The sequence below is a fragment of the Protopterus annectens genome, chromosome 12.part0, assembly GCF_019279795.1.
Source record: "Protopterus annectens isolate FY-2018-M chromosome 12.part0, PAN1.0, whole genome shotgun sequence".
NCBI lineage: Eukaryota > Metazoa > Chordata > Ceratodontiformes > Protopteridae > Protopterus > Protopterus annectens.
Genome location: NC_056746.1, coordinates 12,476,433 through 12,501,672, shown reverse-complemented (window position 1 = coordinate 12,501,672; position 25,240 = coordinate 12,476,433). Strand labels below are relative to the sequence as shown.

The following is a 25,240-nucleotide window of genomic DNA, read 5'->3' as shown; positions in this document are numbered from 1 at the left end:
GTCACAAATAGGCAAACTTTTTGGCAACACAAAAGGGCAAAAAGATACCCACAACCATTTACAACCGTGGCTTTTAAACTTTCTGCTGTTTCTCAAAGCAGTGACTGGCAGTATAAAGCTGTCTTGCTCTTTCTCCATGAGGCTGCAAGTTTGAATGAACTGTTAAGCATATGTACAGTCAACCTCTGACTTGTGTGTACCACAAGGAAAGAGTGAGTGAACATCTGAATAACTGACCAGTTAAGTTTGGGCAACTTTGAAACAAGCTTCTGTGATCTAAACTGACTGAAAGGTGTGGTCAACTGATATCTTTAGAACAAAGTGAATGCTTGTGCCTAAAGGGAAACAAATATGTAGATCATCTGAGGGTGGGTGTACATCTATCAATTCCTTTCATCCTAGTCTGGAAATGTAATGCAATTCTTCAGAATGTTTATAAAAACACTTGAGACTATGGAATTATTGTGGCTGATTTTCTTCATAATAGAGACTGCCAAAACCACAGCTTTATTTCACCTTTTTCTTTTGTGCTGTTTTTTTATTTACAGATTTCAGTGTTTTCAAGCTACTGGAGTTCCAGGCATATTTGAAGTAACCTTAGCGATGAAGGATACTTTTGGTTCTTATTCCAAACCTGACTGAGGTGGATTGAATCTTTTTGAAGTGGCTGTTAAGACTTTCTCTTTGAGACAAAACACTTCGCATGCCTTGAAGACCTTGTGTCTGATGGCCTGCATTGCACTGAATTATAATTTTACTTTGCTTATAAGCTATATCATGAATAATTGTTACATTTTTTTGTCATTTTGTAGTCTTAAGCATTATGCATTTTAAATGATTGTCTAGACTGTGGCCTGTTTAAGAACCTATGAAGGATGCAACAGTAGAACAAATACAACTCTTTCCTGGGTTTCCATTGTAAATTAGGCTCAGGAGGCACCTGATGGACATTCACGAAGGACAGCACAAATACAAACAAGAACCATACCCTCCCCTGAAAAAAAAACTTATTTACAGGAACATCTAAGTACACTGTCTTATTTTCTCTGCTTTTGTAACTTATGTGCTACAAAAGGGATGAGGTATCTGGGTAGATTTCATTTTTATTTGAAGCCTGGGCAGTGACTTCTGAACTTTCTGCTGTTGATTGATTTGTAACTACCGCATCTCTGTACACATTAGTAGCATAGGGTCTGAGAATGCTAGAGACCCTTTATTGCTGATAGCATAGCTTATGCTACCAGTAATGTGTTAACACTAATAGAAGTCTGTAGCAGTGTCAATGTTTGCTGTCAACTTGTACACATCTGCTGTGTCTTGGCATTTAGCATCTGTATTTTTCATTGGTGGTTGCCTTTAATTATCTGGCTGAAAATCCATTTCTCATTATCCAGTCTGCACTTTGGGATTAGAGTTAATGGAGTGGATTGACCATCAGATTACCCAGCATGAATATTTCCTCGTTCTCCTTGAGTATTCTGTCTCTCCCTTAGTGAGAGTGGTGTTGCTGTGACATTGTAGCAAGACACATAATCTGTGATATGACTGAATTATTTTTTTTTTACATTTTACTGTGATAGTTCATTTATATGTTGGAAGTTCATTGTGCACCAGGTTACTGACTGCACCACTGTAGTGTTTGCTTTCATTTCAGAGTTGTATTGTATGTGCAAGTTTGTTTTTTTGTAGTACACTGCCGTTCATTTTTGGAGGCTGAAGGGTTCCGTAGTGGCATTCCAGATAGGTTTGTCACTGTGTAATATGCTGTGATGCACTTGTTTTGTGGTGTTAGGAATTTCCCATGGGATACTAAAAGTACTTTACTAGCTTGAATTTATTCTGACATTCTAGAACTTTATCTGGTTTAGCCATGCAGTGACATTTGACCGTAACTGCCTCTGAAGTCATAATGTCCTTATTTTACTAAAGCCCACAGTAGATTATCTCCTTTCATTCAGGCTGTTATTTAACAAAGTTTGCTCTGGAAATAAGGAAAGTTGTCATGGCATGTTTGGATCACCTTTATTTGTAATTGTGTGTTTGTACTATCTATTATTTCTTGCAAATTTTTCTAACTGTTGCTGTTAGTTTTAGCATCTGCACCCATTTTAATTGTCAGAAATTCTGATTGTCCTTTTTGATCATGTTTCTGGTGCTACAGTGTGATTTGTCGTTCTGGATCCATTCAGACATCCCATTACGGCACATTTCCTTTTGAACCAGGATCTTATAATAGTGCACAACTGGAGGATGGAGGATTGTGGGGTCATCTTCTGGAATTTGTTACCATGTGGAACTCGTGTTGTGTGGTACTAATCCTGCATTTTCCTAACTCTTGTAGGAGTCATAGAAGTGGGCCAGAACTGAAATGTAGGATTCAGTCTTTAGTCCTTTATGGGTACAGTGACATTGTGCCTGTCTGGCAGAACTGATCTGTCCTTAGTGGGTGCAATGAAATTGTGCCTGTGGAGCAGAACTGACCTGTAAGGTACAGCCTTCCGTCCTTATGTGCAGTGAACATTGTACCTGTGGGACAGAACTGATCTGTAGGATTCAGCCTTCTTTCCTTCGTAGTTGCAGTGAAATTGTCCCTGCAGGCCAGAACTGAAATGCAGAATTCAGCCTTCTGCCCTGCATGGGTGCAGTGACATTGTGCCAGTGGGGCAGAACAAACCTGTAGGATTCAGCCTTCTCTTCTTCATGGGTGCAGTGACATTGTTTGTGTTATATGACAAACTGCAAAAGTACTTCATTGCTGCATGGATCTAGTAAGGGAAAATACGTTTGGTCTGTTTGTTTATTGTCAGCTGTTAAAGGTTAGTGTGATATAAAATTGTATATTTTGTTATTTAGAAGGTATACATATGTCATTTAAAAGCTAGCATTGTATATTTGGTTTCCTTTTCATGTATTAATTTAGTAGGCATTAGCCATAGCCAATACTTTGATAGCTACATTTGCAGTCGGGTATTTTTGTTTGTATAATTTGTACAGAGTACCAGTGTGTGCTTGGTAAAATGATGGCCATCCTGTGTATGCTGTCCACTAACCTCAAACAATGCACAGATATACATCATGAAACAAGAAGTGTGCTGTTAGCTACTGATATAGCTTCTCAGTGGGTTGAAGGAAGAGTTAAAACTAAAATATTTTAACTCATTTCCTGGTCTCGGACAATCCAGCCACTTGTCAGTTTTTATGCATTGGCTTTCTTATATGTTCTCCTTGGCTGATTTAGGCAAATTGAGGCGGTCTTGTAGCATCTCTGCTTTGTCTCTGAAACCATTCAGTTGTTGAATTCACATAGCCGTTGTATATTGACAAGCTTTTTATAGCTGTATATTTGCATTTATTACTCTGCATTTTTTTTTTTTTTTTTTTGCTGGTGTGTTCCAGTTTCAAATCAAAATGGATAATTGTTACAGATGATCGTTAGTTTGCTGAATTTGAATGTTGAGTGATCTTCAGTATAGATCCCTCAGTGCAGTGCGATCTCTGAAGGACTTGTTTATTTTTCATTGGAGTAGACATATATTATGGAAGTTCAGTAGATGAACAAAGGCTTTTTAGTTATTCATCTGTGTGTTTTTCAGTTCGTCTTCCAGTCTTCTCCTGTAATTGCTTTGTACATTGTGTGTGTGTGTGTGTGTGTGTATGCTTGCCTCTTCACTAATTAATACATCAGTGGTCAGCATGGTTAAGATGCTACAGGATTCTCAGATTATTACATAGCAGTTTACTCCCAGCTGAGCCTCTGGTAAGTACTCTGTGTAGTGATGCCTAAAAGCTCTGCTGGTGGATGTGTAGAAGTCCTATATTTACCTTTTAGTAAGGCAAAAAGCAGCATTATGGTTTGCTGCTCACCCGACAGTAACCTCTGGTTAGACATATCTGCATACGGAAGGTGGCTGCTGGCCTATCATATTTGCCCATTTGTTAGTTAGCTTTCAGCAGCCCCTCCTCCATTTCAGGAAAACCAGGAAATGAGAGTTGGAAGCCAAAGTCACTTCAGTAGTCGAAATAAAATACTTTTATTGAGCGCTTTTGTCTCAGTGCAACAGACTTCTTCCGAATAAATACAATCACATAAAAATAATCTTAAATACAAACTCCTGCAACATGATAGGTTAACAATACTATAACCACACCCCTCTTGTTGTGACTGATTGTTAAAAATAATTAAAACATTACATTAAACTTGATGAATATATTCCCAGTAAATCACATACAGTAAGTAGATTTAAGTTTTAGGAAAGGACGAAGACAGAATTTTGTCATTCAAACCAGGGAATACACTGGCATTAAATCTAACCTGCCATTTCATTTCAATAAATTCAAAATAATCTTCAACGGGACCCCCCTCGGTCCTAAATCCCCATGGTCAATTGCACAAAATCTAAATTAATGGGTGGGAAACTCTTTGTCTGAAAAGGGCATATTTTTTCATTCTTATTGGATACATCATAGAGATGCTGGTAAATTCTCTCCTTAATGGCCTTTTTTTGTCTTGCATACATAAAATCCGTCACAAGACTGACAAAGGGCCACATAAACCACCCCCTTCGAATAACAAAAGTACTTTTTCTTTGGTCTAATTCTCCCAAAACTCTATGTAAATTTGTCCCTTTTCAAGCATAAATTTACATTGAGGACACCTACCGCATTTGAAACTACCACCCTTCTCTACTGAAGATAATGGTCTCTCTAATAACCCTTTAAGAGAAACATCCTTTTTGTAAAAACTATGGTAGTTTTTCCCAAAAGATCAAGACTAAAAATGGTGCAATGTTTCTTAATTATTTTTCTGAGTGTCATAAAAGTCGACATTAAATGGTAACACCAGAGCTCTCCCAAAGCTCACCTCATTTTTTCCAACACCTTCCTGTCTCAAATCCAGGCTAGTACCTAAAAGGGAATGGTAAGTCCCTTCCAGCCTTTTGTTCTTCACCTCATCCATAAAGAATGCTTCTCTTAAAGGGTTATTAGAGAGACCATTATCTTCAGTAGAGAAGGGTGGTAGTTTCAAATTCGGTAGGTGTCCTCAATGTAAATTTATGGTTGACAAGGAACAAATTTACATCAAGAGTTTTGGGAGAATTAGACCAAAGAAAAGTACTTTTGTTATTCAAAGGAGGTGGTTTATGTGGCCCTTTCAGTCTTGTGATGGATTTTATGTAGGCAAGACAAAAAGGGCTATTAAGGAGAGAATTTACCAGCATCTCTATGATGTATCCAATAAGAATGAAAAAATGCCCTTTTCAGACTAGTCAAAGAGTTTCCCACCCATTCATTTAGGATTTTTGTAACTGACCATGTGGATTTGGGACCGAGAGGGGGTCCCATTGATGATTATTTAGAATTTATTGAAATTAAATGGCAGATTAGATTAAATGCCAGTTTATTCCCTGGCTTGAATGACAACATTTCTTTGTCCTTTCCTAAAACTTTCTGCTTATTGTATGTGATTTATTGGGAATACTTTCATCAAGTTTAACGTAATGTTTTAATTGTTTTTTTTAACAATCAGTCACAACAAGAGGTGTGGTTATAGTATTGTTAACCTATCATGTTGCAGGAGTTTGTATTTAAGATTGTTTTTGTGTGATTGTATTTATCCTGAAGAAGTCTAACAGACAAAAGCATTGAAAGTATTTTATTTCTGCTACTGGAGTGACTTTGGCTTCCATCTCTCATTTCCTTGTTTTCCTCCTCCCATTTCAGTTATACCAGACACTAAGTGGAACGCGGACATTATTTCCATCCTTCCTGGTGGTGCCAGAACATGACTTTCAGCATTCATCCATTTATTTATGTGTTAATTTATTTTCATTAGCTTGTATTACCCTGTTGTGTTGTAGAGAGCCAGATGCTATCCTGGCAAGCAGTGGGCATAGGGCAAGAAACCGTACTGAAGGGGACATTATTTTATCACTGGACACACTCGCTCCACATACCAAGGGGTGTATTGACCATTACAAGCTCATCTGTCTACCCATTTAGGAGATACCAGAGGACCAGAACCCTTGGTAATAATCCATATGGTTACAAGGACATATCTGCTCTGCACAGAATTTATTCTTGTTGGGAACCAAAACAGAGAACCAAGAACTCTAATACAACAATACTAGCTGCTGCAGTACTTTGCCATTCCAGATTCATCAAGTTTTTGCTCCTACATGTTTTCCATTTATGGCTTTTGGGCTTCGAACATGAAGTTAAACTTGGCAATCAACAAAAAAGGGAGATTTGTAAATGTTATACACAAATTTTGTTTGGATCTTTCCAGTTGTATAGTTCCTTTGTGCATCTGCTTGGGGAATTTTGCTTTCTTTCTGTTTTTAGTCAATGCTGGTCACCCCTGGAATAATAACACTTCAGCATTTTTCAGGCAGTTGTAGTGGAGCAGAAGTCAGGTTTCTCTTAAAATGTTGTGTCTTTTGGCTTTTCCCGGTTAGGGGTCACCACAGCGGAACTCCGCTAATGATTGGCAGTAGATTTTTACTTGCTGAGTTGCCAGCCCTGACACAACCTTCAATGAAGGTGCGCCCATTCATGCATGTCTCCACACAGAAGTTGCTCTAGCTGAGAATCGAACAGGACAACAAGTTATGGCACCAGTGAAGCATGTGTCCATATCGAATGGAGTCTGTTTTTTGATTACATTAGCAGCAAAAGACCTGTGTATTGTTCCACATTTTTGAGCAATTGTACCTTAAACAGGGAGTTTTGTAAGTACTTTTCTGTATGTGTTGGCTTTGTTGAGAGCGACATCATCTTTGATGCTGTCTGCAGATTCTGTGGCAAGGATGAACACATTTAGTGTTAGTCCTTGTCACAGTTCTATTTAAGTATAAATATGGACCAGGAGCTAAGATTTTAAATGTTGCTGTCATGTGCAGTGCTTCTAGGATATATACCAGTGTCTGTTGTATCACAAGTGTGGGAGCAGAAAGAAAAGATTACATTCTGATCAGTTTTTGTGCCTACATTGTTGAGATGAACATGCATATAGGCGATTGAGGCAAAGCTGTGCTGGTTGCATCTCTTAATGGAATGCAAAAAATGCAAATTGGACCATTTATTTTTTGTATAGTTTTTGCAGCTGTGCCTGGATTACAGAATACAATTGACAAGTTTATGTTCCGCCATCTTGACAGTGGTAAGGGGATGTGTTCATGGTTATAACATAATTTCTAATACAGAGACTGCAGATGTTTAATGCCAGGCTGAAGTCACTGGCTGTTCTGGGAATGCAGACGTCATAATACATTGGTACTAGACTATGATTCTAAAATAAGAAGCAATGCTGAAATCTGCTCTTACATCGTGGGTTGTGGCAGTGCTAAACTGAAAGTGAATTCTGTGTGTAAACTATAAATTCAAATAACCTTGCATGCACTGCTTTTAGATGTCTTTTGGGCACCAGGGGTTTTAAATCTATGCCAAGGGCCAGAAATTCTCAATTGTTAGATTTCTAGGCTTTGCTGAATTTGGCATGTAAAGTAATTTTTACCAGTTTTCATTGATCCCTCAGGTTTGACTTCATTGTAATAAGTTCTCTAAAAGTCTCTGTACTTTGATGCAACTGTTTTTTTTGTTTCTAGTGGTTTCTCTTTTGATCTCACTTCTGTGCTGAAATCTTTTTTCCAGCATACTGTAGACTGGTTCTGCTAGACTCCACACCTGAAATGAGGTACTGCTATTTTACTTCTTTGTTGGAACCTTCTCAACCTGTACTGAAAGGCCATTGTGGGGAAATGTAGAAGCTCTAGACGTCTTCATTCATACGACTGTGCTGTTTTTCTTAGGCTAGGTTTTTTCTTTTCCTGTTTTTAGACTATCAATGAATAAGTAACTTTGTACTATTACTAGCATTTCTGCTTTCTTTCACTTTGCTGTTTTTTTCTTTTTCCCCCCACTGATTAGTTAAGTGTCCAGCTGGCGTAGGAGCCTACTTTTGTAACAAAGAACTCTAACAACATAGAACATTTTGTGAAAACTGGGCCTAAAGAAGTTGGATAACACAAGATGAAGGCTCCGGGGCATACCTCTCAACTTAGCCCAAAAAATCTGGACAAAGCCAAAAGTAATGGAATATTGCTCTCAAACTTAGAAAGTTGCTCCAGTTAGTCTCGTGTTGCCATTTTCTGAAGGATATGAAGACTGAAACTCAAATACCTGCCAGTTTGTAGTGAAGTAAGTCCTCACTGATTTGCCACAAAAATCCAGAAACCCACAGATTTTATGAGGAACAGACCAAAAATATGAGGCAAAAAAATGGACATTTGAGAGGTATGCTGCTGGGTATATGAGACTATTGGAGTGAGAGGAGTTCCCATACAGATGCACTAGAGGAGCTTACAGTGGGATTTAGGTCATCTACAGTGGGTGTAAGGGATGTATACATAAAAAAAAAAAAAAAAAAAATTTGTAAATTGTTTCAGTGACTGGCTAATTTTTTTCACATGGTTACAGTGAACCTTCGACTGCATTGTTCTGGCTATCATGTTCCACTTATGTGACTCACAGCCTCAGCAGTGTAGTGTTGGATATTTTTTGACATCTGTACAGGTGTTATTGGGAGAAAGCAAGCACTGTTTTTCCACTTCATTGTTTTCCATGGTGCTACATTCATCACATTGGGTCCAGATTCCTACTGAGGTGTCACTGATCCTTTCCTGTCAAATAGAGGCTCTGGAACTATTGTACACTGTTTTAGACCAAGTTTTAATCAGACAGGAAAAAAAAAACTTGAAACAATAGATTACTTTGTTGCTTTGTGTTACCCCCCCCCCTTTGGAAAGCCAGTAAGCCATGAAGACTGCTCTGTTCTTTATACATATATTGAGAGGGGGTTTCCATTTATCACTACAGTTTTTAAGAAATGTGTTAAAAATTGTACAAAATGCACTTGCATAGTCTTTGTAGCTCTTAATGGAAGGGAATGCCTTAATGCAACAGCTGTGTAGAAGCATTTCTTAAGCTTTTTTTCTTGTTGCTATTAACATTCAGGAAATAGGTTGTTCCCTCCTCTTGTCTGAATCATCACTAATACTCTTCAGTGCTATTCCATTTCATTTGGTGGAAAACTGTGGAAGGTATGTAGAAACACTGGGGACAGTTTTGATGCTGCACCAATGATATGGACAACTGCCAAAGTCTTAATCATGTAGAATAGCTGTGAAATACTTGGGTACATGAGATAACCGAAACTCAGTAGACTGAAATTCATAACACCAAGACCACAGCAGCGAAATCCACAAACCCGAAACCTCATAAACCCGACAGACATAACACCAACAGAACAAAATCCCGACTTACCCCCATTCAGTGAAATAACTGCAGCAGAAACTAACACCATTTGAAGAGCGCGCACACAGTACAACCCAAACTATGTACTTGACCTTTCCCAGACCCTGCCCACCAACCAATAAACCCAAACACACAAAAATTCCACTGAATATTCATGACTGACTCTATAACACCGACATGAATATTCATACCAAATACTTAAACAAAAATAACTTTGTAATTTCAACTTTAACAATTTTGCAGGGGGGCTGTGCCCCCCCCCCCATCCCCTTGCCAATTAGATACCAACTCGAGATTGCACTACAGTGTGGACATGAGCGGATTTCCTGTTCCACTCAGCTTGGACTGTCGGACTTTTACACATTCAGTCTTCTAAACATCAGTATAGTGAACTTTCGCTCATGTGAAACTTCTGGTTTCTGGTCTTGGTGTTATGAATTTCGGTCTTCTGAGATTTTGGTTATCTCAAGTAGACCCAGAAGTATAAAACTGCAACAGGTTAGCATTCAAATGCTGATTTTTTTTTTTTTTTTGCCTGGGAGTATGTCCAGGCTTGATTGTTCTAACAATTCTTGTAATAAATGCCATCAATAAGCCTCTGACTTGCTTCTGATGTAGTGCATTTCAGTTCTGTAGTGGACCAGACAATATGTTAATGTAATTGAAACCATGGCCTTGTAGTGTGTGATGTTAAAGTTCTCATTTCTACTTCAGGAATTTGATGTTTCCCATGTAATTTATTCTTGTGCATCAGAATCCAGTCCTGTTATAGCTTAAACTATGAAGGGATGTCACTGATGTCCATTAAATTCCAGACAAAGAAGGCCTTGTAGGATAATGAACATGGGTCGAATAGCCATGTACATTGAAATATTATAGTTTTATTCCAGATTTAATTAAAATAAATTTTGCAGTGCACATTTCGTGGAAATTCTGCAACCATAGAGGGACTTGACATTTTCTGAGCTAAAATCTTTAGAACTGTCCCTTTTATTTAATGCCCCCCTCCCTCTTGTATGTATAAAAATTATATATGTTATTAAACTCTTGTTTGATATTAGTCAATTTACAAACATCCACTGTTCAGTTCAAGTTTTTCTTGTGTTTCCTTGAAGTCTTATGCAGACCTTCGGCCATTCCTTCCATCAAGTCTTCACATTCAGGTAAACCTGTTGCAGATTCTTCCTGCAGGAAAAAAGTCTTTAGCTCATTTGGGGTCCTTCCTTGACGCCCACCATTTATAAAACTGTTTCTGTAATATTTGGTGACTTTGCTTTCTCTTTTTCATTGTCCTTTCTTGCAACTTTGTAAGTTGTCTTTTGAAATTTTCTTAGTCTTGCTTTGTAGTTAGATGCACTTTCCGCTTCTGTTTTACTCATTTTTGTAAATCTCCCATGACTGCTTGTTCAAACTGTGCCCTGTATACCTGCGCTGTGCATTATCTTTGTGAGTTTGTGGCCAGAGTTATGGCTGAAAAGGGTCCCTGAACCAGCCTGCCCACCCTGCATGCAAATCGACATAAGGAAAATAAAGCTTAGAAGAGACACCTATGCTGCGGCTGTTAGCTTAAAACATTGATAAATTAAAAAAGCAATAGTGAAACCAAAAGCAAAGTCTAGGGTAGTCTCCCTACCTAAATATAAGTGATTGAGTCTCATGTTCAAGAGAATTGTGTGTGAGAGCCTGCTTTCAATTAAGTCCTCACTTTTCCCCACGAGAACAATCGATAGCTGCGCTCATATTGTGTTCTACTTTGCCAGTCACACTAATGCCAGTCCTGCAGGAAGTTGGTTATGAGCTGGAATCTGCCATAAAAAGACGCTCGCACTAATGGTTTTCCATGTTCATTAGACCCTTGCTGGACTGGGTCTCTTAATTGACATCTTAGTGTAGCTATGTGTTCCACCCCACCATCTGACAAGCATATGTTGGTTCAGCTAATGTATGTACTACAAATAGACCCCACCCGTCTCACTAAGTGTCAGATTTTTTTTCATTCTTGGCCTGCTTGGGGTTAATTGGGCTTGTGCTTGCTTTCAGGTCCTGCTTATAGACTTCTCTCAACATACTCGGATTCAAGTTGACACCCCTTCACTTATTATAGTCCACAGACAACTGCTGCTGCTTGACTGATCTCGGCATCTCTTCCCCAGCTAGCTCCCTTCCCATTCCCGGTTAGGTTTACTTTTTCCCAGTTGGTGGTCCAACCTCCCTTCCCATTCTGTAACTAAATTTAGTTTGTACAAAAGGCCGGCGGTGTCTTTCAGCTTAGCCTATCTGAACATCAAAGAAGCCAAAAAGTCTGCAAAAAACCAAACTTGTTGAGCCTTCTAAAAATGATGTCAAAATTTGCAGACTTGGAGGAAGAGGCAGCTTTCCCTTCCTCTTCTCTCCATGATCCTAGATTTGGGGAGCTTTTAAAATTGATGCAGGGGCATGTCTGACTAATGCCACTGCTGTCATAGCACCATAAAGGATCTTGCAGTAGACCAAGACAGCAGAGCAGTCCTGGGTCATCCCACCAGTGATGGACACCATATAAGACATTAATTCATATAGGTGCACCTTGTCACCATGGCCCAAGTATAGGACATTGTTAATTCATGTAGGTGCACCTTGTCACCATGGCCCAAGTATAGGACATTGTTAATTCATGTAGGTGCACCTTGTCACCATGGCCCAAGTATAGGATGTTAATTCATATAGGTGCACCTTGTCACCATGGCCCAAGTAAAGGATGTTGTTAATTCATATAGGTGCACCTTGTCACCATGGCCCAAGTATAGGACATTGTTAATTCATGTAGGTGCACCTTGTCACCATGGCCCAAGTATAGGACATTGTTAATTCATTTAGGTGCACCTTGTCACCATGGCCCAAGTATAGGACATTGTTAATTCATGTAGGTGCACCTTGCCACCATGGCCCAAGTATATGACATTGTTAATTCATATAGGTGCACCTTGTCACCATGGCCCAAGTATAGGACATTGTTAATTCATGTAGGTGCACCTTGTCACCATGGCCCAAGTATAGGACATTGTTAATTCATATAGGTGCACCTTGTCACCATGGCCCAAGTATAGGACATTGTTAATTCATGTAGATGCACCTTGTCACCATGGCCCAAGTACTAAGGAATGCAGACCAGATTTTCAGTTTTGCTAAGATGTGCTTAGTATGGGCAGAGACTCTCAAACTGATTTGATTATGGATTTAAAGAGGACTCCATCTCAGCTGTCCACCCATCATATGGTGTGACTGGCTGTGGATAGACTGGGAAAGTCTATGTGCTTTCCACTTTGTCTGACTCAGATGCTCTAATGCCAGTAAAACATGTTTGAAGTAAACTGTCTCGAAGTGCCAGTTGGTGACTTCCAGGAAAGGCTGTAGACTCAGGCTTCCATGACTTCAGCTGTAGACGAATTGATGGTCTGTTTAGATTTACTTTTCATTTGCTTGATCACTGCATGGTGTCTCAGGTTTGCATTTGCTACGAGTTTTGCTGCTTACTATTTTGTGGAGTGAGATTTGTGTAATCAGATTTTGAGAGCTGGGTGTTTCAAGGCAGAACATCCCCGAGTGTGAGGGGAAAAAAAAACTTGGCGGATTTCAGGAGGGACCTTACCTTGATAAAAACATTTATTCCTTGTTACACTTGCTCTTGAATTGAGCAAGTCGAATATCTGCATTCTGACAATGTGTACACTGGAGCTGCAGTGTACAAGTTACTGAGCAATTATGAGGTGAACTTTTAGTTAGCATTAATGGATCCTTGTTACTTATGATTTAGTGTAGATGGTTCTTTCACAGAATCTGGATGTAGCTTAGCCTTAGCCACATATCAGCTTTAGTGGCCCAGCTTGACGTCCATCTGTGTTGGTGATGGCTGAATAAGATGCATCTTTCTGTTTGATTAATTACCCCTTTATCATGCTTTTGCAAAATAAAATAAAAAGGCTAGTCAGGAAGTAAGGTCACCTGGTTGCAGTCTGTCTGCTGCTTCTCTCACCACCAAGTATCCGATTCCACCCCATGCGCATACAGTGGTATGATGGCAAGAGCAAAAATGCTTTGACTCATTCATTGCAAAAGGTCTGCTCCTGTAGATTTCTTCCAGTGCTAAGAAAAGTTTTTAAAAGACCAAGAATACAAGGCAGGAGTAATCCTGATTGTACACGATGGCCCAGATAGGTAAATTTTTCCATGCTTTGAGTTTTTCCCCTGGTCCTGTAATTTGACTTCTATATCTGGGTGTCCCATCTTGGAAAGCCTATTTCTTCAAGCTGCTGGCTTTGCTGCTCCATTTCCAGTAGTTTCCATTTCTGAATAATGTTCGAGAAGATTCTTGTCTGTCATTGCGCCAAAGGCCTTCTATCCAGTGCATTTAAAGGCAAATGAAAAGATTTTTCGGTTTGGGTGTTCAGAAACAATGATCTCTTTTCCCTGCCTACATGTCTTGTCTTTCACTAACTTTCAGATCTTAATACTTACTTATTCATGTCTTAAAGTCCTTCTGGCCACTGTTTCCTATGACTATATTGAATAAGATGTTAAGCCTTTAGCATCCCTTGAGGTACTAAAGGCCTTTCTTCTCTGTACATTTCTTCACTCCACATTGGATAGAGATCCCATCTTCCCTTATGCTTATATTTTTTGTTTGAAAACTTCAGTTTTCATCCTTTGAACCTGCAGCTTTCAGGACATATCAAGTTTTGTGCTGGCAAACCTATATTTTAGTGTTACCTACCTCGCCAGTTCAGTCTTTGAACTGAAGACTTTATCCATTGCTATACATATCTTGCCTTTCACAAGAAAGGATTTATTTGCATATCAACCCTTCCTTCATGTCTAAGGTCGCTGCTTAAGACTTTTTAAACCATTGTGTTCATTTAACGAGTTTGTGGTACTCCTATCAAGGCGAGTGTAGTCTTTACTTTAAAGATGTGTATAAGCAGCTCTGGCATGAAAAAGAAATGACCAAAATTGTTGGCTGAAAATCGGCTGTATCCTTTGTTAAATAGAATAAAGGTAATGTGCAGTTATTAAACAATGCCTTTCCAAATGGCTTTCTGACTTATGTTTTGATAAATATGGACAAACCCTGTAAGGTTTTCGTAAAGCATATTTCACCAGAGATGTCTCTGTGGCCACCTTTTTCTTACAGGTTGTATCCTTGGATGACATTTACGCAGGTGTTTGATTTTTCCATATACAAATATTTTATGGTGAGACTGCCAGACGCGTAGGTGTAGGTCTCCTTTGGGGGACATGGCCAGTTAAGGTCATACTACCAAAGTGCAGCCACCTGAGAGAAGACTGAGAGGACGTAAGGGTTGTTCACTTTATTCCTGATGGTGATAGGGGGTTGTTCATTTTGTTCCTGATGGTGGTATTCTGACAGGTGTAAAGTTTTGGTATTTGCCATAATGTTTGAAGTGTGAGAAGAGCAATGACCGAGAAGAATTCCACCTTCACTGTCCTTGTCTTCTTTTTTCCTTGTGTGTTTTTGTCTAAGGCTGCATTGTTCTGCAGCTGCAGTGCATTATGGGAGTAAGCGATGGAATTTTGTAGCATGAAATCTTCATGATGTCAGGCTGTCATAACATCTGCAGCATTATTAGTAATGGTTCCTACAGCTTTCTGTTCTTACAAATATAATATTGTGAGAACTTGTAACTTGTTTTTGAATCTTTGATTTACATACCTTCTTAACAGTGGAATTAACAAGTAATGTCATTGCTCATTAAACAGTAAATTCCTTCTCTTCTGCTCTACCATGTTGTAGAAGGGTAAACTATTTGGAAATGTACCTTTACTCCAGTTTGGAAAGTGGCGTTTTATGTCTTTTAAAAACTTTTGGCATTATCTACATAATTATTGTTGATGTCTCAGTTAAGTTATCCTTTGTTGTGTTTGTGTCCATTGTAATTATAACCTCATACCCTGGTCCAGTAGTGTCAGTTAAAAAGTAACACTTACTGTGCTGGGCAGTGTATTAGATAATGCTTTATTAACTGTATTACATTATGTCAGGATAAATGTCCTTCCACAAACTATTCCCACTTAACTCTTAAGTATGCAAAGTGTACATCCACAGTACTGATGACCAAAGAATTCAAAATTTATTTCAGAAATTCCAGGCCAAGTTCAGCCACTGAACACTGCAACACTTCTGTTGGTACAAAACAGCTATTCATTCTTTAGCAATGGTGCTGTTCCTTGTTGTTAGGGTATAGTGTATATTTTTCTTTTTAAAATCTGCAGTCAGCCGTAGAACAATATAAAGGGGAAGTGTTTGTGTTCTTCTTTTAACTGCTTTTATTTTTTTAATGTAAGAGATAAATAAGTCAATTGTGTATTTGGTTGCAATCATGAGCTGGACTAAGCACAAAGTGTAAAACTTAGTTAGCCTTTCATTTACATTGTGAAATTGTTTTCTAGTGACTTGTGATGTAAAAGCACTTTTGACGCAATACAATGTATGACACTAAAATGAAGTCCGTACTCTAAATGTAAATAAATCTTTGACCTTTGTGTTCTGATAATGTTTTGAATTACCTCTTTGACCAGATTTCATTGCTGTGAAATAAATATTAATAAATGAAGCTAAAAATTTGTGGGTATTTTATTTTGTTTTCTGCATCTTTAACTGTGACATGGTCACCTTCATGTAGAATTCTTAGGGCTTGATTCCAGAAGACTTGCCCTCAGTGTATGTGACCACTTACAGTGAGAGCAGGTCTTTTAAAGTCTGGCCCTTGGAATAAACCTGTTTATAAATGAGCTTTGCACCGAAGTAAGTCACTTACAGTGAGAGCAGTTCTTTTGGAATGTGGCCCTTAGTGCAACAATAGTACAATAAAAGAGAATATTGCCCATCTAGCCGGTTCCTCTTTGTCCTATCTAGTCTTCTGTTTTTCCCCATTCTCTCTCAAATGCGGTTGAAGATCAGGATTTCAATATTTTAAGCTAACAGGATCAGTTTATCCCAGACTCTCTCAAAAATATTTCCTAATAGCTAAATTTCTTTGCTTTCAATTTGTCTCCTTCCAGTTTCTTTTCTCTCAGTGACATGATCTGCTATTATTTTATGTACCCATATATCATGTTGTCTCATGTCTTTCCTCAAGACTGAAAAGGTACAGTTCATATAGTCTCTTTTTATATCTCCTTTTTATCCTTGTGTTTTCTATTCATCCTAGTTGCCTTTCTTTAAAATCTTTCGTAGAATTTTGTTTACCTGTACTGACATCAGAACTGTACACTGTACTTTACACAAGACTCGTCTAGTTGTGATCTAACCAGAGATCTGGTTATTGGTAATGTTTTGCTTCTTGATTCAAATACCACAGAATACAGCATAGCAGCTTATTCATTTTGGTTTCAACATTCTCATGATTTCAAATGTTATGGTTGCAAGACTAAGGTCTGATGCAGGCTCATGATTGGTGTCAGAGCCATGCCCTCAAACTAAATTTGAAGAAATGCATAATAGTCTTTGGGAAATCAAATATCCTGCAGATTACAACATTGATAGCACTTCCCCTGATAGTGGACTCCGTTTTGAGAGATCTGTGTACTCTGATAGTAATCTGAACATTGACCACTGTATGTCCATGGGATGTAGAAATCCTATGTGGCTTAGCTCATAAGTAAGGGGCATGACATCCAGATCTAGGGATGTCATAATACCACTGTACTCTGCCCTCAGCAGACCAATAATTGAGTACTATGCACCCTTTGCATGTACTGCATCAAGTACCTGCAATAGTTGGAGCATCCTCAGTGGTTTCTCATCAGAACATACAAGGTGTAACCAACATGTCATATGCAGACCGATTTAAAAGCCCTATCACTGTATTCCCTTTCCTACCAATTTACTGAAGGGTGATCTGTGCCTGACCTACTCTGACCCAGCACTGATGGAAATGTTACATATTTGCAAAACTAACTGCATGAGGGTTACTGCTCCAAAGACCTAAACCTGATCTCTGACATGAATAGTTCATGCAGGAGAGACTTGTATCCCAATGATTGCCTTCCTCAGGAATAGGCTTCCTATTCACATGAAGCAGGGCCGTTTCCTGACTGTCTTCAAGCACAATCTGTACAAATGGATTGGAAATCGCAGATTTGCTCCTGGGGTGGTGCCCATGTCCCTTATTGACAGAGACAATCTCTAAAGATTGTCAAAATCCCATTGCTGACCCTAATTATCTTTTCCCCTAGGGATAGAAAATTGGATAAAATCTTGGTAAAACAGGCTAGGCTTGTAAGGGCTCTTGAGCCATTTAGCCTAGTAAACTCCTGTGAACCTAAGACAAAATGTAACTTGCACCCTCATGTGCTAGTAATGCGCAGCACTTAGAATTTGCCCAGTGTACTAATTTTAACTATGGGTCATTTGTGGACTCTCCCCTTTGGTTCTTACTTTCTGAACCTCTCCACTTCTTTCCCATCTTGTAAAAATGCATAATGTGTTGGACTTTGTAATTTCACCTGCAGGAGATGAAGTACTGCTTTAGGGAATGCCCTAGCCAAAATGTTAGAGGGATTAGAAGCATCTGCCTTGATTTAAGCTCCTGAAGAACAGGATAAGAGGAAAGAGAGTGAGAGTACCTTCTACGGTCAGTGTCTGGCACTAATTTTTTTGTCCCCGTCCATCTTTACTGGCTGGCACCCCAGTGTTCCACATCTGTCAGGTCTATCTCCTTGCCCCCCCTGACTACTGTGGTATTGCTGGGGTTAGTCGGGTGTCTCAGGGGCTCTACACACCTCTGTATCCATCTGGGGGGGTTTACTTTATACCCTACCCACTTCACCCCTCTCTTGTGACAATGTGTTAACATCCATGGTGGGCATCCAATGTGGGCAATCGGCGTATCACTCCACTTTGGCAGCACAGCCAGGCCCACCTCCGATGCCATGCCTCCTCCCAGTGATAGTCTCCACAAAGGATTATTGCAGTGATACACCCCACATACTGTCCACCCCCGGGATAGGCGCACCAATCCCACTCTGCTGCTCAGTCACCTGAGCCACTAATTGAACCTTGGTCACCTGGGTCATAGGGCATTATCCTTCTACAGCAGCATCTGGCACCAATGTAGTTGTCTATTTCTAGATTATATGTGGAGCACCCCCAGGTGCTCTGCATGGACAGTTATTTGTTGTGATTCCAGATCTTTGTTACTTCCCCATTCTTACATTTTCAGCAGGCTTTTGCACAGGTTTCCCAGTAATCCAGGAGAAGTGGATGTCTGCTGCCAAGCTGTAGACATCTGTGATTCAGAACCTCTTTCAATTCTATCTATTTTTAAATTACCAGTTGAAAGAAGAAATTGTGTACAATAAGGCTTGAAGGTGTTTGCATGGTACAGATTGTGTGGGTGTCTCTGATAGTAGCATGCACACCTCACATGCCTTACGGTGCATATAAAATAGTTCATGCACCCATTTAAGCAATTGTTATACAGGGTTAGAATTTTCAAATATGTACAATATTGATATGAAAATTTCCAAAGTTATTGGGAAACTGCTAAATTTCTAGCTGACAACTTAGTTTGTGCCACCCATGGTTACAACTATTCGACAGTCCCAGCTACCCATTTTTAATTACTATGGAACAAATCTTAGTGCTTTCAAAAGCTAAGAGCACCTTTTTTGGCCCTGATAATATACCAGGTTACCTAACTATCAGTAACAAATCTGGCCTATCTGAACCCCTACTTAATCTCTTTAATCTAAGCCCCTCCAATATTAAATTTCTAAAGTCTGGGAGACTGCTAAGGTAATGCTATTGTACAAGGGTGGCCCAACTATGGACCCTGGTAACCATAGACTGTCTTTTATTAGCCACTCATGTAAAGGTGTAAAATGTAATTCAGACTTCTTTAATTAGGACATAGTCTCCTAACCCTCACCAGTTCTGCTTTGTCAATGTCCTGCCTGCTTACCTTCATTAATTTCTTTGAAAAGTCACTGAATCCGTGGCTAGTAGTTACATGGCACATACAGCATAATGAGGAGCTGGCCAAGGTGTTTGTCACTATTCTCCATCCCAATGCAGACATTAACAGACTAAAGATGAATATAAACCCTTGTGTTGTGCAGTGGATTGCTAAATGGTTGTCTGACAGAACCCATTTGATAAGTTACAGTTGCCACTTCTGAAAGTAGAAAAGTTACTAGAGGTGTTGGCCTTATCCCACACCAGGCCAATGGTCCTGGCCTATAGTTTGTTTGTCACTGATTGCAAACTGTTATACAATCTTCCATTGAGTCACAATTCCTCCAGTCTGAATTATACCATCTTAACAATTGGTACAAAGAGAGTGGTCTCAAATTAAATGTGAAAAAATGTATTACAGTTCATTTTGGTAAAACAATTATTTTCATGTACCATATGTGACGCACCCCTCTAGTCAGACTCATTCATAAGGGATGTAGGCACTCTTATTGATTTATCTTTTGACCATCACATTTCCACAGCATTTTGGAATGACTTCTGTCTGGCTCATTTAATTTCCAAAAACATCTCCACTGAATCCAGTTAAGTATTACTTCCTTTTACTCGCATCTCATCAGTCCCATTACTGAAAATAATGCCCTTTTCTAAACCTATTACTTCACTTGAGAAACTTCAAAAATCTTTTTTGTCAGGATGGACTGGCAGCCCTTTTTCTTTACTCAGTCTTCTACAGACTGAGTATCTGAGTAGCCATTCCAGCCATGAAAGATCCAACCCTCTTTGACCTGTTCTTTTACAAAACAAATGGCTCTTCACATACCTGATTAAAGTAAACAAATTGTCATCAACAGCCAAATAAGCCACTTTGGCATGATTTCTATTTCCATGTATTCTATATGTCTGGAACAAACTTCCAGTACATGTAAAGCAAGCTGTCTTGCCAGTTTTAAAGTAAACTAGAAAAATGGATGGGCAGCCATCAGTCCTCACCAGTTCTATCTTCTCTTACTATCCTTGAGGCTGAAGGAACTTTTAAATGTGGATTTTTGGCTAGGCTTATGATGGTCTGAACTTTCTTATGACCCTTCTGTTAAACTAATGTGAACTGTTGAGCAGTTCCATGTGTAATTTACAATTTTCCATTTTTGTAAGTCATGTTTTGGACAAGTTATGAAATGTGATCATCTTTGTTTAGTGGTGCTGTTCCACAGGTGGTATATTGAATACTGAAACTTAAAAATGTATTTTGAAAAAAAATTATATAGGCATTTGTTAAAACGTGTTAAAAAAGCAAGTTTTTTATACAAGTTTTATCTCCCTTTTTGTGGAGCTGTTATGCTTACATTTTCTGCTGTAAATTTTTTTGGACTGTCTGTTTTAATGATCTGTAGAATTTGATTGTAAAGTATTCCTTTCATTGCATGTCAGATATGGTGAAAAAGTAATGGCTACCAGTGCTTTTTTTTTTTTTTTAAGAAATCTTAATGTCTAGCATTGATAAAAACAAATAATATATATGCAGTAAGGCTTACATTATTCTATGTTAGTAACAGAACAAGTTATGTGGACTGATACAGCATCTTTGCATTCCTTCCTTTTGTTTTTTTTTTTTAATGTAATAAGAATTGTCAATAATACTTAAAGAATAACCTTAAGAAAACTCAGTGTTACAGATTTAAGTACAACTTGGATTACAAGCAACACAGTAATTCAATACGAAAAAAATAGTTTTTAGGTTCATAGGTACTAGGTTATCTGCCCGAGAGCATTTATAAGCCTAGCCAGAGTGCCAGCTTTTGCCACCCCATTGATTAATTAACTGATCCTCTGTCAAGCAGAGCCAATGAAGTGATCCCAGGGGTGTATTTTCTGTTACCCATCCACTCGTCAAGGTTTCTCTTGAAGAGTGTTAGTGAGGGGCTCTGCCTGATGTAATTTGGAATTTGGAATTTTGTTCCAAAGCATGGGGAGTCTCTGTGACAGGAATCTATCCCTCCAGCATGTTCTATTTATTGTTGTGGTGAGGTTTAGCTCACTAGAGCGAGTGGCTTGCAGTGACTTGGATTTTTTAGGTGGAGCATGTCCATCAATTCTGAGTTGGACATGGCTTTGTAAGTCAGGCAGAGATCACCTCTGAGTAAGCGATATGCTACTGAGTACAGCCGGAGCTTTTTCAGTGGGGCTGCATAGGACATATGTTTGAGACCAGTAATCCTCTTGGTGAGGTACTTTTGTGGTCTTTCCAGCTGTTGGAAGTGTCTTGTGAGGTACATCCCAAATGGGGCATTGTACTCTATGATGGGTCTAATGAGTGACAAGTAGAGGGGCACTATAACCTCTTTATTTCTAGATGCGAACCCTTTAGTAACTAGATGGGCCACATAGAAGGATTTCCTAACTACTTTGGCAATATGATTGTCAAAGGAGAGATTACTATCTACATGGGTCCCCAGATCTCTTATTACCTCTTCTGTATTAAGGGGGCTGCCACCTATGTGGTAATTTGTGGGTGTTTTGTTTTTCCCAAATGGGATGACTATGCATTTTTTGGCATTTAGCTTGAGGCCATGACTTTGACACCAGGTGTCTGTCTCAGTAAGTCCCTTTTGGAGGATGTCCGTGTCGGCCAGAGAGTTAATTATGGCTCCCAGTTTGCAGTCATTGGTGAACTTGGTTAGCCATAGTCCTCCTGTGTTTACCTGTACTTCTGAGAAGTATATGCCAAGCAGTAGGGGTCCCAGGACCGAGCCTTGCGGGACATTACTTGCGACTGGTTTATAGTCTGACCTGGAGCCTGCTATTCTTATGTGAGTTCTGCCTGTAAGCCAGTTGGCAACCCATCTCGTGACGTAGGGGTTTATGTTCAGGTTGGTGAGTTTTTCTGTGATACCAGAGTGGGGAATGGTGTTGCAAGCCTTAGGGAGGTCAAGGTAGGCTGTGTGAACCACCTTTCCCTCATCTGTGGCCTTGGTGTCTGTCTCGAAGTCAACCAGGTTTAGTAGGCATGATCTGCCCTTAACAAAGCCGAACTGGGTCGGGTCAAGTGTTTGGAGGTTCCCAATGTCTTTGTTAATGAGTTCCATGATTATGTGCTCCATAGCCTTGCAGACTAGGCTAGTCAGGCTTATGGGGCGATAGTTACCAGGGACAGTTGTGGCCCCTCCTTTGTGGAGAGGAATAAACGTTACTGTGCGCCATTCTGTGGGCACATAGCCTGTGGAGAGGCTGAGGTTGAACCAGCATGTTTAGGTGGAGCTTAGTTCATTCTGTAGTTTGTGCAAGATGCAGCCTGGGACACCATCTGGTCCCATTGATGCTGTGTTTTTGGCTTTTGAAAGGGCTGTTTTCACCTGTGCGTCTGTGACGTTTGGGACACTACACTTTTCCGGTATTGTTGTGGGCCCTTTTGGAGGTGAGAGGGGTTGAAGTTTGCACTGAATCTATCAGCCAGGATGTTGGCAATATCAGTAGGTTCAGGATATTTTGTGCTATTTTGCACTAGTTCAGTGCATATCTGCAAGTTGCCACTTAGATTCTTAACCACAAAGCCTTCTTTAGCTATGTTATCTTTTGAATCCTTGGCTATTTTTCTTTTGAAGTTAGCCTTGGATGATTTCATGAGGGACCTCAGTTTCTTACTGATACTGATCAGGGATGTCTTTCCTTCTTGGGATTTGCTTTTTTTCTGAACAGGTTTCCTCCTCCTATTGTATAGCCTGTGTATTGCAGGGGTCCACCAAACTGGTTTCCTTCTCTTAGAGGAGTGAGTCTTGGTTTTGCTAGGGATGGCATGATCCATGCATTCTTGTAGGTGCTCAGAGTGCATTTGTAAAGGTTTCTGCATCTTGGGCACCATTATCCTTTAGTGTGGGGGCTGTGAAACTTACCACCTCTGTCTTAAGTAAGGTGAAGTTTGCTTTAGAAAAGTTTTTTTTTACTGTATTTTCCTTAGTTGGGTGGTGGTGGGGTGTCCAGAGTGATTAGTTTATGGTCTGATCTAACCAGTGACTGGTTGACCTCCGGTGTGGAACACCTGTTGCCCATGTTGGTGATGACCAGGTCCTTGACCTCCGGTGTGGAACACCTGTTGCCCATGTTGGTGATGACCAGGTCCAATATGTTTTCACCTCTGGTAGGGGAGTTTACCAGCTGATCCAGGGCTTTTGAGCTGATGAATTCCAGGAAGCGCTGGGCCTGGGAATTTGTACTCTAGTAGTTTTTCCAGTGAATGGTAGGGTAATTGAAATTGCCCAATATCAGGGTGTTTGGTAGGACCTTCATGTTTTCCAGTGTCCCTAGAAAGGTGGAGTGGTGGTCCTGTATCATGGAGGGTGATCTGTAGCAGGCCACAATTTGCATTGCAGATTTGCCTCGATGTTAGTTGCACATGGGTGATCTCAGAGGTATCATGCTGCACCACTAACCTGGTGGTGTAGGTATCCTTGATGAATATGGATACACTCCCTCCTTTTGTGTTTAGGTCTGTGTTCTGTGGCCAAAACATGTGGTATGAGTTGTAGCCTGGTAGTGCTGGGGTGCTCTCTGGAGCCTTGAACCAGGTTTCAGTTACTGCACAGATGTCGACATTCTCCATACTGAGGAGTGCTTCAAGAGTGTGCATTTTGACATTTAAACTCCTGGCGTTGAGTAGCATAGCCCTCAGTTTTTTGTTAATTGTGCTGTTTACGGAGGTGGGTTTGACTTTTGAGCCTTGCCTAAAAAAGTCACTATGGGGGCAGCAAAGAGCCTTGGCCAGTAATCGAAAGCCTAGGGGTGACAGGTGAAAGCAGTCTCTTGCGAAGCAACCTGGCTTGTCAAGCATATTGTCCCAGGCTGACTGACACTGGATCCCCTTTCAATGACACCAGAAGCTTAGCCAATTGTTGAAATTGATAATTTTTTCTTTATACTGAGGTATCATTCCTGGTAAGGGCAGGATGCTACTCATGGTCATACCAGCCTGGGCTACATGATCAGAGAGCTCTTCCAGGTCTCTTTTCATGTCATCCAGGGAGGTACTTCTCAGGTCATTCACACCAACATGAACAATGACAGAGTCATATTTGTACTTGTTCTGGAGTGACCTGAGTGCTTGTGTTATGTGGCGAATTCTGGCTCCGGACAGGCAGCTAACAGTAACCTTCTGCTTGTCCAGCCTAGTGAGTGGGACGTCAGTGTGTCTGACTACTCACCTATTACTAGTGTGTTAGGTATATTATTTCACCTTAAGGGCTGTGATATATAGTTTATCAGGAGATGAATATTTCTAAGTTAACAGATGGCTATCAAAATACTGATAATGGATATTAAGTCCAGCCAAGGACTAATGGAGGGAAGGATAGTGCCCATTGCTGTAAACAAATGCTGACTAGACTCAAATCAGCATTGAAATTTAGTAATTAGCTACAGTGCTAAATAATGCAGTAATTATGATGTAACCTGGAAGTATGAATGACAGCCCCCACAGAGCCAGCATGAGAGGAAATGGGCTACATAATAAATGGATGCAGATACATTGATGGTAACCATCTTGCTACTGCAGTGGCTGCACTGTCCGTGGTAATGGGATTAGACATGAAGGCTATTTGCCTGATACTATATACATTTGCACATGCAATGACACGCCTCGTAGCTGCAACACTGACATTGTGAGATGGTCATACATAAAATGCCAGCTCAGTTTATCATATAAATAGGGTGGAAAGGGAAAGACAGTAAAGCCAGGAATAAACCAAGAGCAAGCAGAGAAACATGAACAATGCTATCATGAAGGAAAGGTGGTTTTGTGGGGGAAGGGCACTTTTTAATGGGACAGGACCCATTAGTACATTTTAAGACAAGTAAACAGAGATAGCTGCAAGGAGGAAGGATGGTCTAGAGAAATCAGGGCAGGCAAATGTACAGAACAGGCACTGATGTGGGGAGTGTGGACATGGCTGACAGATGTAGATAGAT

General features: G+C 39.9%; 1 protein-coding gene and 2 long non-coding RNA genes across 3 annotated transcripts in view; 2 read left to right on the top strand and 1 right to left on the bottom strand.

Moving 5' to 3' along the window:
* Positions 1–4,070, top strand: part of ROGDI (rogdi atypical leucine zipper) — a 309,957-nt gene extending 305,887 nt beyond the window's left edge. Inside the window, exon 13 of the mRNA XM_044089055.1 lies at positions 549–4,070. Within this exon, the coding sequence (XP_043944990.1) occupies positions 549–590 (42 nt within the window). The 3' untranslated portion in view covers positions 591–4,070. The remainder of the gene's footprint in view (positions 1–548) is intronic.
* A 4,023-nt stretch (positions 4,071–8,093) lies between these two features.
* LOC122816327 lies at positions 8,094–12,002 on the bottom strand. Its single transcript, XR_006367072.1, has 2 exons — positions 11,928–12,002; positions 8,094–11,877 (listed from the first exon to the last, which is right to left on the bottom strand). It is a non-coding gene; the product is annotated as an uncharacterized LOC122816327 (long non-coding RNA).
* A 150-nt stretch (positions 12,003–12,152) lies between these two features.
* Positions 12,153–15,920, top strand: LOC122816329. The gene is made up of 2 exons (XR_006367073.1): positions 12,153–12,218; positions 12,419–15,920. It is a non-coding gene; the product is annotated as an uncharacterized LOC122816329 (long non-coding RNA).
* The last annotated feature ends 9,320 nt before the right edge of the window (positions 15,921–25,240 follow it).